The sequence below is a fragment of the Ranitomeya variabilis genome, chromosome 5 (genome assembly GCF_051348905.1).
Source record: "Ranitomeya variabilis isolate aRanVar5 chromosome 5, aRanVar5.hap1, whole genome shotgun sequence".
NCBI lineage: Eukaryota > Metazoa > Chordata > Amphibia > Anura > Dendrobatidae > Ranitomeya > Ranitomeya variabilis.
The window spans coordinates 670,072,104-670,087,790 of NC_135236.1; the positions used below are offsets into that span (position 1 = coordinate 670,072,104).

General features: G+C 43.6%; 1 protein-coding gene across 7 annotated transcripts in view; it reads left to right on the forward strand.

Moving 5' to 3' along the window:
* Positions 1–15,687, forward strand: part of DGKI (diacylglycerol kinase iota) — a 219,789-nt gene that overhangs the window by 118,635 nt on the left and 85,467 nt on the right. For all 7 annotated transcript variants that reach the window (XM_077266728.1, XM_077266733.1, XM_077266729.1 and 4 more), the window contains exon 9: positions 3,249–3,323. In XM_077266728.1, coding sequence (XP_077122843.1) covers positions 3,249–3,323 — 75 coding nt within the window. The remainder of the gene's footprint in view (positions 1–3,248; positions 3,324–15,687) is intronic.

Sequence of the window (15,687 nt, forward strand, 5' to 3'; positions counted from 1 at the left end):
ATGCTCTGTGACTTGTACATGTACAGGGAGAGTGAGGAGGAGCACATCTCTTTAGGATGTAGTAGTGGGCATGCTCTGTGACTTGTACATGTACAGGGAGAGTGAGGAGGAGCTGAGCTCTTTAGGATGGAGTAGTGAGCATGCTCTGTGACTTGTACATGTACAGGGAGAGTGAGGAGGAGCACATCTCTTTAGGATGTAGTAGTGGGCATGCTCTGTGACTTGTACATGTACAGGGAGAGTGAGGAGGAGCACATCTCTTTAGGATGTAGTAGTGGGCATGCTCTGTGACTTGTACATGTACAGGGAGAGTGAGAAGGAGCACATCTCTTTAGGATGTAGTAGTGGGCATGCTCTGTGACTTGTACATGTACAGGGAGAGTGAGGAGGAGCACATCTCTTTAGGATGTAGTAGTGGGCATGCTCTGTGACTTGTACATGTACAGGGAGAGTGAGGAGGAGCACATCTCTTTAGGATGTAGTAGTGGGCATGCTCTGTGACTTACACATGTACATGGAGAGTGAGGAGGAGCACATCTCTTTAGGATGGTGTAGTGGGCATGCTCTGTGACTTGTACATGTACAGGGAGAGTGAGGAGGAGCACATCTCTTTAGGATGGAGTAGTGGGCATGCTCTGTGACTTACACATGTACATGGAGAGTGAGGAGGAGCACATCTCTTTAGGATGGAGTAGTGGGCATGCTCTGTGACTTGTACATGTACATGGAGAGTGAGGAGGAGCACATCTCTTTAGGATGTAGTAGTGGGCATGCTCTGTGACTTGTACATGTACAGGGAGAGTGAGAAGGAGCACATCTCTTTAGGATGTAGTAGTGGGCATGCTCTGTGACTTGTACATGTACAGGGAGAGTGAGGAGGAGCACATCTCTTTAGGATGGTGTAGTGAGCATGCTCTGTGACTTGTTCATGCACAGGGAGAGTGAGGAGGGACACATCTCTTTAGGATGGAGTAGTGGGCATGCTCTGTGACTTGTTCATGCACATGGAGAGTGAGGAGGGACACATCTCTTTAGGATGGAGTAGTGGGCATGCTCTGTGACTTACACATGTACATGGAGAGTGAGGAGGAGCACATCTCTTTAGGATGGAGTAGTGGGCATGCTCTGTGACTTACACATGTACATGGAGAGTGAGGAGGAGCACATCTCTTTAGGATGTAGTAGTGGGCATGCTCTGTGACTTGTACATGTACAGGGAGAGTGAGGAGGAGCACATCTCTTTAGGATGGAGTAGTGGGCATGCTCTGTGACTTACACATGTACATGGAGAGTGAGGAGGAGCACATCTCTTTAGGATGGAGTAGTGGGCATGCTCTGTGACTTGTTCATGCACAGGGAGAGTGAGGAGGAGCACATCTCTTTAGGATGGTGTAGTGAGCATGCTCTGTGTTTTGCAGAGGTCACTTCATTACCCTGTTTGCCACCTGCAGCAGTGACGGTGATGGCTCTGAGCGTTGTATTGAGTGGATATGTCCAGTCTGAGGTCACCGATCCTGCATGCCTGTGTTACTGGATGGCCTGCTCCTGTATGGGCTGCGTGTATGTGTTGGCCTGGTGTTAACCCCTTCACTGCTATTAATGTCACCTGGACCAACTCCCTCTGCTGTATCATCAATTCCGTGTGTGTGCAGCCACCACTAGGGGGAGCTCACTACATAGGACTGTATACAGATTGTATTGAATCTTGTATATGTATGTAGAGAGCTCCCTCTAGTGGCGGTTGCAGATAGGTCAGCTCTTACTTGCTTTAATGTTATTCCCCTGATTAACCCTTTTCGTTCTTTTAGGGTATTTAGAAGTCGTTCCATGATAAATGGGGTCGGTCTCAGTGACCAGTCCCAATTTTAAAGTGGATGTAGCCCTATTATTGATTCAGCATGGAAAGGCATCTTATAACATGACATGATCCCTTCAAACAGAGACTAGATGCAAGTGCAACAAACCCTCTGCTGTGAGAATTGTTAGGTCTGGATGTAAATAATAATATTTCCATTCACTGACATTTAGCAGAGATCTTGAAAATGGCAAAGAATTAAAGCACAAAGTACATTAGAAAGTTGCAGAACTTTTCAGTATACAGTGAAGCTGTGAGCAGAATGCAACATTAGCGCCATCTGGTGGTGAATGTGGATTATAGCAGTACATCAATATTTAGATTAACCTAGTCTTTTTTTATTAACCCGTTTTTGCAACTTTTATTTTTTCCTCTCCTTTTTGCAAGAGCTACTACTTTTTTAAGACAAGTTGCAGTTTTGAATGACACCATTCATGTTACCATATAATGTTCTAAAAAAAACAGTAAAATGATAAAAAATATGCTAAACTTTTATAGATTATTATTATTATATTGTTTTAGTACGGTAAATCAAAATTAAAAACTTAAAATATGTATATATTATTGTTTTTATTATTTTTTATATTTATTATTTTAGTAAAACAAAAATAAAAAAATTAAAATATATATTTTCTTATTATTAAGTAAAACAAAAATAAAAACTTAAAATATTTTATTATTATGTATTATTATTTATTTAGGTAAAACAAATTAGAAGCTAAAAATTCTATATTTTATTATTTTTTTTTTTTTAGTAAACAAAAACAAAATGTATTGTTTTTATTATTATTATTATTATTATTATTATTATTATTATTATAGCAAATTAAAAACTTAAAAAATATATATATTTCTTTTGTCTGTTTTTTGCCATTTTTCTGAGACCCGTCTCTTTTTTTATTTCTCCATAGATTGACTGATGTTTAATTGACACCATTTTAGGGCACAAACTATGTTTTGATTGCATTTTTCAAGGAATGTGTGAAAAAAGGCAATTCTGGAGTTTCAATGTTATTTTATTTTTTATTTATTTTATGGGATAAATAATTTTATATTTTATTAGTTTCTGCCAGTTCACACTAATAGAAATTATGTAAAAAAAAAGTCCACTTAGGGGACTCGAACCTGTGAACACTCGGTCACTAACACAATACACTGCACTACTAGAGTACTGCAGTGTATTGTGACATGGACGATCCAGGTTGGATGTTACCAGATGCCTTTTTAGGAGCTTTTATATTTTTCCACTTTTTCATTCCTTTCCAAATTCCCGTATTCCCGCATTTATGACATTACATGATCCTACGCTGCAGGGATCTAAGAGCTCTTTCCCCCCCTCCGTTCCCTCTGGTTTGCCTGACCTGCCGGACGATCTTCCTTCTTTTCTTCGCAGGTTAATGCAAAAAACTCCAGTAGACGGAAAAAGAGGACGTCCTTCAAGAGGAAAGCCAGCAAAAAAGGCTTCGAGGTAAGAATCCTGGCGGAGGCAATAAAGTCTACTCCACCCACACATTATAAATGCCCACTCGCTGAGCGGCGTGTCTACCCCCTAACTCTGGCTCTGTGATGTCGCTCTGCGTGCTCTGCGGTAGGGGAGGCGGGGGGACAATTAGTTTATCTAAATGGGACATGCAAAAAAATCGAAGTATAAATTGCAGCAGCTTGCGAGGAGAGTATTGTGGGCATACTCGGTACGAAAGTGTTGTGGGCATGCTTTGTAGGAGAGTGTTGTGATCATGCTCTGTAGGAGAGAGTAGTGGGCATGCTGTGTAGGAGAGTGTTTTGGTCGTTCTCTGTTGGAGAGTGGTGTGGGCATGCTCTGTAGAAGAGTTCTGTGGGCATGCTCTGTAGAAGAGTTCTGTTGGCATGTTCTGTAGGAGAGTGTAGTGGGTATGCTCTGTAGGAGAGTTTTGTGGTCATATTCTGTAGGACTGTAGTTGGTATGCTCTGTAGGAGAGTGTTGTGGTCATGCTCTGTAGGAGTGTAGTGGGTATGCTCTGTAGGAGAGTGTTATAGGCTTGCTGTATAGCTTGAGCTGTGACCGCTATCACTTACTGTTAATGTTTGACCCTTTGCTCCTGATACCAGTTACTGTAATTCTGTCTGTGATGATAATGAGGTGGCTGCTTACAAGTGATTTCTACAGAAAATCGGGTGTCAACAAGTTGTGACCCTCAGAGCAAAATCTGCCAGATTTTAGATTTGTTTTTTAAGATAGAAAATAATAAGGAAATGAAAAAAAAAAAATTACCAGAAAATATGTTTAACCTTCATTCCAGAGGTTGGAGCTCAGTTTTCCTGATAAAGCGCTTCAGATCTCCTGCATATAATTACATATAACAGAACCTTCTGGCTGCCTGCGGTCACCACTAGAGGGAGCTTACTGTATACTAATATGCGGTCACCACTAGAGGGAGCTTACTGTATACTAATATACGGTCACCACTAGAGGGAGCTTACTGTATACTAATATGTGGTCACCACTAGAGGGAGAGCTTACTCTACACTAATATGCGTCACCGCTAGAGGGAGCTTACTGTATACTAATATGCGGTCACCACTAGAGGGAGCTTACTGTATACTAATATACGGTCACCACTAGAGGGAGCTTACTGTACACTAATATGCGGTCACCACTAGAGGGAGCTTACTGTATACTAATATGCGGTCACCACTAGAGGGAGCTTACTGTATACTAATATACGGTCACCACTAGAGGGAGCTTACTGTATACTAATATGCTGTCACCACTAGAGGGAGCTTACTGTATACTAATATGCGGTCACCACTAGAGGGAGCTTACTGTATACTAATATGCGGTCACCACTAGAGGGAGCTTACTGTACACTAATATGCGGTCACCACTAGAGGGAGCTTACTGTATACTAATATACGGTCACCGCTAGAGGGAGCTTACTGTATACTAATATGCGGTCACCACTAGAGGGAGCTTACTGTATACTAATATACGGTCACCACTAGAGGGAGCTTACTGTATACTAATATACGGTCACCGCTAGAGGGAGCTTACTGTATACTAATATGCGGTCACCACTAGAGGGAGCTTACTGTATACTAATATGCGGTCACCACTAGAGGGAGCTTACTGTATACTAATATGCGGTCACCACTAGAGGGAGCTTACTGTATACTAATATACGGTCACCGCTAGAGGGAGCTTACTGTATACTAATATGCGGTCACCTAGAGGGAGCTTACTGTATACTAATATGCGGTCACCACTAGAGGGAGCTTACTGTATACTAATATACGGTCACCGCTAGAGGGAGCTTACTGTATACTAATATGCGGTCACCACTAGAGGGAGCTTACTGTATACTAATATGCGGTCACCACTAGAGGGAGCTTACTGTATACTAATATGCGGTCATCACTAGAGGGAGCTTACTGTATACTAATATGCGGTCACCACTAGAGGGAGCTTACTGTATACTAATATACGGTCACCGCTATAGGGAGCTTACTGTATACTAATATGCGGTCACCACTAGAGGGAGCTTACTGTATACTAACATGCGGTCACCACTAGAGGGAGCTTACTGTATACTAATATGCGGTCACCACTAGAGGGAGCTTACTGTATACTAATATACGGTCACCGCTAGAGGGAGCTTACTGTATACTAATATGCGGTCACCACTAGAGGGAGCTTACTGTATACTAATATACGGTCACCACTAGAGGGAGCTTACTGTATACTAATATGCGGACACCACTAGAGGGAGCTTACTGTATACTAATATACGGTCACCGCTAGAGGGAGCTTACTGTATACTAATATGCGGTCACCACTAGAGGGAGCTTACTGTATACTAATATGCGGTCACCACTAGAGGGAGCTTACTGTATACTAATATGCGGTCACCACTAGAGGGAGCTTACTGTATACTAATATGCGGTCACCACTAGAGGGAGCTTACTGTATACTAATATACGGTCACCGCTAGAGGGAGCTTACTGTATACTAATATGCGGTCACCACTAGAGGGAGCTTACTGTATACTAATATGCGGTCACCACTAGAGGGAGCTTACTGTATACTAATATGCGGTCACCGCTAGAGGGAGCTTACTGTATACTAATATGCGGTCACCACTAGAGGGAGCTTACTGTATACTAATATGCGGTCACCACTAGAGGGAGCTTACTGTATACTAATATGCGGTCACCACTAGAGGGAGCTTACTGTATACTAATATGCGGTCACCACTAGAGGGAGCTTACTGTATACTAATATACGGTCACCGCTAGAGGGAGCTTACTGTATACTAATATGCGGTCACCACTAGAGGGAGCTTACTGTATACTAATATACGGTCACCGCTAGAGGGAGCTTACTGTATACTAATATACGGTCACCGCTAGAGGGAGCTTACTGTATACTAATATGCGGTCACCACTAGAGGGAGCTAACTGTATACTAATATACGGTCACCACTAGAGGGAGCTTACTCACATGCTCTGTAGGAGAGTGTTGTAGTCATGCTCTGTAGGAGTGTAGTGGGTATGCTCTGTAGGAGAGTGTTGTGGTCATGCTCTGTAGGAGTGTAGTGGGTATGCTCTGTAGGAGAGTGTTATATGCTTGCTGTATAGCTTGAGCTGTGACCGCTATCACTTACTGTTAATGTTTGACCCTTTGCTCCTGATACCAGTTACTGTAATTCTGTCTGTGATGATAATGAGGTGGCTGCTTACAAGTGATTTCTACAGAAAATCGGGTGTCGGGAGCTTACTGTATACTAATATGCGGTCACCACTAGAGGGAGCTTACTATATACTAATATGCAGTCACCGCTAGAGGGAGCTTACTGTATACTAATATGCGGTCACCACTAGAGGGAGCTTACTGTATACTAATATGCGGTCACCACTAGAGGGAGCTTACTATATACTAATATGCAGTCACCGCTAGAGGGAGCTTACTGTATACTAATATGCGGTCACCACTAGAGGGAGCTTACTGTATACTAATATGCGGTCACCACTAGAGGGAGCTTACTGTATACTAATATGCGGACACCACTAGAGGGAGCTTACTGTATACTAATATGCGGTCACCACAGAGGGAGCTTACTGTATACTAATATGCGGTCACCACAGAGGGAGCTTACTGTATACTAATATGCGGACACCACTAGAGGGAGCTTACTGTATACTAATATGCGGTCACCACTAGAGGGAGCTTACTGTATACTAATATGCGGTCACCACTAGAGGGAGCTTACTGTATACTAATATGCGGTCACCACTAGAGGGAGCTTACTGTATACTAATATGCGGTCACCACTAGAGGGAGCTTACTGTATACTAATATGCGGTCACCACCAGAGGGAGCTTACTGTATACTAATATGCGGTCACCACTAGAGGGAGCTTACTGTATACTAATATGTGATCACCACTAGAGGGAGCTTACTGTATACTAATATGTCGTCACCACTAGAGGGAGCTTACTGTATACTAATATGCGGTCACCACTAGAGGGAGCTTACTGTATACTAATATGCGGTCACCACCAGAGGGAGCTTACTGTATACTAATATGTCGTCACCACTAGAGGGAGCTTACTGTATACTAATATGCGGTCACCACTAGAGGGAGCTTACTGTATACTAATATGCGGTCACCACCAGAGGGAGCTTACTGTATACTAATATGCGGTCACCACTAGAGGGAGCTTACTGTATACTAATATGTGGTCACCACTAGAGGGAGCTTACTGTATACTAATATGTCGTCACCACTAGAGGGAGCTTACTGTATACTAATATGCGGTCACCACTAGAGGGAGCTTACTGTATACTAATATGCGGTCACCACTAGAGGGAGCTTACTGTATACTAATATGTGGTCACCACTAGAGGGAGCTTACTGTATACTAATATGTCGTCACCACTAGAGGGAGCTTACTGTATACTAATATGCGGTCACCACTAGAGGGAGCTTACTGTATACTAATATGCGGTCACCACTAGAGGGAGCTTACTGTATACTAATATGCGGTCATCACTAGAGGGAGCTTACTGTATACTAATATGCGGTCACCACTAGAGGGAGCTTACTGTATACTAATATGCGTTCACCACTAGAGGGAGCTTACTGTATACTAATATGTCGTCACCACTAGAGGGAGCTTACTGTATACTAATATGCGGTCACCACTAGAGGGAGCTTACTGTATACTAATATGCGGTCACCACCAGAGGGAGCTTACTGTATACTAATATGCGGTCACCACTAGAGGGAGCTTACTGTATACTAATATGTGGTCACCACTAGAGGGAGCTTACTGTATACTAATATGTCGTCACCACTAGAGGGAGCTTACTGTATACTAATATGCGGTCACCACTAGAGGGAGCTTACTGTATACTAATATGCGGTCACCACCAGAGGGAGCTTACTGTATACTAATATGCGGTCACCACTAGAGGGAGCTTACTGTATACTAATATGCGGTCATCACTAGAGGGAGCTTACTGTATACTAATATGCGGTCACCACTAGAGGGAGCTTACTGTATACTAATATGTCGTCACCACTAGAGGGAGCTTACTGTATACTAATATGTCGTCACCACTAGAGGGAGCTTACTGTATACTAATATGCGGACACCACTAGAGGGAGCTAACTGTATACTAATATGCGGTCACCACTAGAGGGAGCTTACTGTATACTAATATGCGGTCACCACCAGAGGGAGCTTACTGTATACTAATATGTCGTCACCACTAGAGGGAGCTTACTGTATACTAATATGTCGTCACCACTAGAGGGAGCTTACTGTATACTAATATGCGGTCACCACTAGAGGGAGCTTACTGTATGCTAATATGCGGTCACCACCAGAGGGAGCTTACTGTATACTAATATGCGGTCACCACCAGAGGGAGCTTACTGTATACTAATATGCTGTCACCACTAGAGGGAGCTTACTGTATACTAATATACGATCACCGCTAGAGGGAGCTTACTGTATACTAATATGCGGTCACCACTAGAGGGAGCTTACTGTATACTAATATGCTGTCACCACTAGAGGGAGCTTACTGTATACTAATATACGGTCACCGCTAGAGGGAGCTTACTGTATACTAATATGCTGTCACCACTAGAGGGAGCTTACTGTATACTAATATACGGTCACCGCTAGAGGGAGCTTACTGTACACTAATATGCGGTCACCACTAGAGGGAGCTTACTGGGTACTAATATGCGGTCATCACTAGAGGGAGCTTACTGTATACTAATATGTCGTCACCACTAGAGGGAGCTTACTGTATACTAATATGCGGTCACCACTAGAGGGAGCTTACTGTGTACGAATATGCGGTCACCACCAGAGGGAGCTTACTGTATACTAATATGCGGTCACCACTAGAGGGAGCTTACTGTATACTAATATGCGGTCACCACTAGAGGGAGCTTACTGTATACTAATATGCGGTCACCACTAGAGGGAGCTTACTGTATACTAATATGCAGTCATCACTAGAAGGAGCTTACTGTATACTAATATGCGGTCACCACTAGAGGGAGCTTACTGTATACTAATATGCGGTCATCACTAGAGGGAGCTTACTGTATACTAATATACGGTCACCACTAGAGGGAGCTTACTGTATACTAATATGCGGTCACCACTAGAGGGAGCTTACTGTATACTAATATGTCGTCACCACTAGAGGGAGCTTACTGTATAGTAATATACGGTCACCACTAGAGGGAGCTTACTGTATACTAATATGCTGTCACCACTAGAGGGAGCTTACTGTATACTAATATGCGGTCATCACTAGAGGGAGCTTACTGTATACTAATATGTCGTCACCACTAGAGGGAGCTTACTGTATACTAATATGCGGTCACCACTAGAGGGAGCTTACTGTACACTAATATGCGGTCACCACTAGAGGGAGCTTACTGTATGCTAATATGCGGTCACCACCAGAGGGAGCTTACTGTATACTAATATGCGGTCACCACCAGAGGGAGCTTACTGTATACTAATATGCTGTCACCACTAGAGGGAGCTTACTGTATACTAATATACGGTCACCGCTAGAGGGAGCTTACTGTACACTAATATGCGGTCACCACTAGAGGGAGCTTACTGTGTTCTAATATGCGGTCATCACTAGAGGGAGCTTACTGTATACTAATATGTCATCACCACTAGAGGGAGCTTACTGTATACTAATATGCGGTCACCACTAGAGGGAGCTTACTGTGTACGAATATGCGGTCACCACCAGAGGGAGCTTACTGTATACTAATATGCGGTCACCACTAGAGGGAGCTTACTGTATACTAATATGCAGTCATCACTAGAGGGAGCTTACTGTATACTAATATGTGGTCACCACTAGAGGGAGCTTACTGTATACTAATATGCGGTCACCACTAGAGGGAGCTTACTGTATACTAATATGCGGTCACCACTAGAGGGAGCTTACTGTATACTAATATGCGGTCATCACTAGAGGGAGCTTACTGTATACTAATATGCGGTCATCACTAGAGGGAGCTTACTGTATACTAATATGCGGTCACCACTAGAGGGAGCTTACTGTATACTAATATGTCGTCACCACTAGAGGGAGCTTACTGTATACTAATATGCGGTCACCACTAGAGGGAGCTTACTGTATGCTAATATGCTGTCACCACTAGAGGGAGCTTACTGTATACTAATATGCGGTCACCACTAGAGGGAGCTTACTGTGTACGAATATGCGGTCACCACCAGAGGGAGCTTACTGTATACTAATATGCGGTCACCACTAGAGGGAGCTTACTGTTACGCTAATATGCGGTCACCACTAGAGGGAGCTTACTGTATACTAATATGCGGACACCACTAGAGGGAGCTTACTGTATACTAATATGCTGTCACCACTAGAGGGAGCTTACTGTATACTAATATGTGGTCACCACTAGAGGGAGCTTACTGTATACTAATATGCGGTCACCACTAGAGGGAGCTTACTCTACACTAATATGCGGTCACCACTAGAGGGAGAGCTTACTCTACACTAATATGCGTCACCACTAGAGGGAGCTTACTGTATACTAATATGCGGTCACCACTAGAGGGAGCTTACTGTATACTAATATGCGGTCACCACCAGAGGGAGCTTACTGTATACTAATATGCGGTCACCACTAGAGGGAGCTTACTGTATACTAATATGCGGTCACCACTAGAGGGAGCTTACTGTATACTAATATGCGGACACCACTAGAGGGAGCTTACTGTATACTAATATGCGGTCATCACTAGAGGGAGCTTACTGTATACTAATATGCGGACACCACTAGAGGGAGCTTACTGTATACTAATATGCTGTCACCGCTAGAGGGAGCTTACTGTATACTAATATGCTGTCACCGCTAGAGGGAGCTTACTGTATACTAATATGCGGTCACCACCAGAGGGAGCTTACTGTATACTAATATACGGTCACCACTAGAGGGAGCTTACTGTATACTAATATGCGGACACCACTAGAGGGAGCTTACTGTATACTAATATGCGGTCACCACTAGTGGGAGCTTACTGTATACTAATATGTGGTCACCACTAGAGGGAGCTTATTGTATACTAATATGCGGACACCACTAGAGGGAGCTTACTGTATACTAATATGCGGTCACCACTAGAGGGAGCTTACTCTACACTAATATTGTCACCACTAGAGGGAGCTTACTGTATACTAATATGCGGTCACCACCAGAGGGAGCTTACTGTATACTAATATGCGGTCACCACTAGAGGGAGCTTACTGTATACTAATATGTGGTCACCACCAGAGGGAGCTTACTGTATACTAATATGCGGTCACCACTAGAGGGAGCTTACTGTATACTAATATGCGGTCACCACTAGAGGGAGCTTACTGTATACTAATATGCGGACACCACTAGAGGGAGCTTACTGTATACTAATATGCGGTCACCACTAGAGGGAGCTTACTGTATACTAATATGCGGACACCACTAGAGGGAGCTTACTGTATACTAATATGCTGTCACCACTAGAGGGAGCTTACTGTATACTAATATGCGGACACCACTAGAGGGAGCTTACTGTATACTAATATGCTGTCACCGCTAGAGGGAGCTTACTGTATACTAATATGCGGTCACCACCAGAGGGAGCTTACTGTATACTAATATACGGTCACCACTAGAGGGAGCTTACTGTATACTAATATGCGGACACCACTAGAGGGAGCTTACTGTATACTAATATGCGGTCACCACTAGAGGGAGCTTACTCTACACTAATATTGTCACCACTAGAGGGAGCTTACTGTATACTAATATGCGGTCACCACTAGAGGGAGCTTACTGTATACTAATGTCGTCACCACTAGAGGGAGCTTACTGTATACTAATATACGGTCACCGCTAGAGGGAGCTTACTGTACACTAATATGCGGTCACCACTAGAGGGAGCTTACTGTGTACTAATATGCGGTCATCACTAGAGGGAGCTTACTGTATACTAATATGTCGTCACCACTAGAAGGAGCTTACTGTATACTAATATGCGGTCACCACTAGAGGGAGCTTACTGTGTACGAATATGCGGTCACCACTAGAGGGAGCTTACTGTATGCTAATATGCGGTCACCACTAGAGGGAGCTTACTGTATACTAATATGCGGTCATCACTAGAGGGAGCTTACTGTATACTAATATGTCGTCACCACTAGAGGGAGCTTACTGTATACTAATATGCGGTCATCACTAGAGGGAGCTTACTGTACACTAATATGTCGTCACCACTAGAGGGAGCTTACTGTATACTAATATGCGGTCACCACTAGAGGGAGCTTACTGTATACTAATATGCTGTCACCACTAGAGGGAGCTTACTGTATACTAATATGCGGTCACCACTAGAGGGAGCTTACTGTGTACGAATATGCGGTCACCACTAGAGGGAGCTTACTGTATACTAATATGCGGTCACCACTAGAGGGAGCTTACTGTATACTAATATGCTGTCACCACTAGAGGGAGCTTACTGTATACTAATATGCGGACACCACTAGAGGGAGCTTACTGTATACTAATATGCTGTCACCACTAGAGGGAGCTTACTGTATACTAATATGTGGTCACCACTAGAGGGAGCTTACTGTATACTAATATGCGGTCACCACTAGGGGGAGAGCTTACTCTACACTAATATGCGTCACCACTAGAGGGAGCTTACTGTATACTAATATGCGGTCACCACTAGAGGGAGCTTACTGTATACTAATATGCGGTCACCACCAGAGGGAGCTTACTGTATACTAATATGCGGTCACCACTAGAGGGAGCTTACTGTATACTAATATGCGGTCACCACTAGAGGGAGCTTACTGTATACTAATATGCGGACACCACTAGAGGGAGCTTACTGTATACTAATATGCTGTCACCACTAGAGGGAGCTTACTGTATACTAATATGCGGACACCACTAGAGGGAGCTTACTGTATACTAATATGCTGTCACCGCTAGAGGGAGCTTACTGTATACTAATATGCGGTCACCACCAGAGGGAGCTTACTGTATACTAATATACGGTCACCACTAGAGGGAGCTTACTGTATACTAATATGCGGACACCACTAGAGGGAGCTTACTGTATAGTAATATGCGGTCACCACTAGTGGGAGCTTACTGTATACTAATATGTGGTCACCACTAGAGGGCGCTTACTGTATACTAATATGCGGACACCACTAGAGGGAGCTTACTGTATACTAATATGCGGTCACCACTAGAGGGAGCTTACTCTACACTAATATTGTCACCACTAGAGGGAGCTTACTGTATACTAATATGCGGTCACCACCAGAGGGAGCTTACTGTATACTAATATGCGGTCACCACTAGAGGGAGCTTACTGTATACTAATATGCGGTCACCACTAGAGGGAGCTTACTGTATACTAATATGCGGTCACCACCAGAGGGAGCTTACTGTATACTAATATGCGGTCATCACTAGAGGGAGCTTACTGTATACTAATATGCGGTCACCACTAGAGGGAGCTTACTGTATACTAATATGTCGTCAACACTAGAGGGAGCTTACTGTATACTAATATGCGGTCACCACTAGAGGGAGCTTACTGTATGCTAATATGCGGTCACCACTAGAGGGAGCTTACTGTATACTAATATGCGGTCATCACTAGAGGGAGCTTACTGTATACTAATATGTCGTCACCACTAGAGGGAGCTTACTGTATACTAATATGCGGTCACCACTAGAGGGAGCTTACTGTATGCTAATATGCTGTCACCACTAGAGGGAGCTTACTGTATACTAATATGCGGTCACCACTAGAGGGAGCTTACTGTGTACGAATATGCGGTCACCACCAGAGGGAGCTTACTGTATACTAATATGCGGTCACCACTAGAGGGAGCTTACTGTTACGCTAATATGCGGTCACCACTAGAGGGAGCTTACTGTATACTAATATGCGGACACCACTAGAGGGAGCTTACTGTATACTAATATGCTGTCACCACTAGAGGGAGCTTACTGTATACTAATATGTGGTCACCACTAGAGGGAGCTTACTGTATACTAATATGCGGTCACCACTAGAGGGAGCTTACTCTACACTAATATGCGGTCACCACTAGAGGGAGAGCTTACTCTACACTAATATGCGTCACCACTAGAGGGAGCTTACTGTATACTAATATGCGGTCACCACTAGAGGGAGCTTACTGTATACTAATATGCGGTCACCACCAGAGGGAGCTTACTGTATACTAATATGCGGTCACCACTAGAGGGAGCTTACTGTATACTAATATGCGGTCACCACTAGAGGGAGCTTACTGTATACTAATATGCGGACACCACTAGAGGGAGCTTACTGTATACTAATATGCGGTCACCACTAGAGGGAGCTTACTCTACACTAATATGCGGTCACCACTAGAGGGAGAGCTTACTCTACACTAATATGCGTCACCACTAGAGGGAGCTTACTGTATACTAATATGCGGTCACCACTAGAGGGAGCTTACTGTATACTAATATGCTGTCACCGCTAGAGGGAGCTTACTGTATACTAATATGCGGTCACCACCAGAGGGAGCTTACCGTATACTAATATGCGGTCACCACTAGAGGGAGCTTACTGTATACTAATATGCGGACACCACTAGAGGGAGCTTACTGTATACTAATATGCTGTCACCACTAGAGGGAGCTTACTGTATACTAATATGCGGACACCACTAGAGGGAGCTTACTGTATACTAATATGCTGTCACCGCTAGAGGGAGCTTACTGTATACTAATATGCGGTCACCACCAGAGGGAGCTTACTGTATACTAATATACGGTCACCACTAGAGGGAGCTTACTGTATACTAATATGCGGTCACCACCAGAGGGAGCTTACTGTATACTAATATACGGTCACCACTAGAGGGAGCTTACTGTATACTAATATGCGGACACCACTAGAGGGAGCTTACTGTATACTAATATGCGGTCACCACTAGTGGGAGCTTACTGTATACTAATATGCGGTCACCACTAGAGGGAGCTTACTGTATACTAATATGCGGTCACCACTAGAGGGAGCTTACTGTATACTAATATGCGGTCACCACCAGAGGGAGCTTACTGTATACTAATATACGGTCACCACTAGAGGGAGCTTACTGTATACTAATATGCGGACACCACTAGAGGGAGCTTACTGTATACTAATATGCGGTCACCACTAGTGGGAGCTTACTGTATACTAATATGTGGTCACCACTAGAGGGAGCTTAC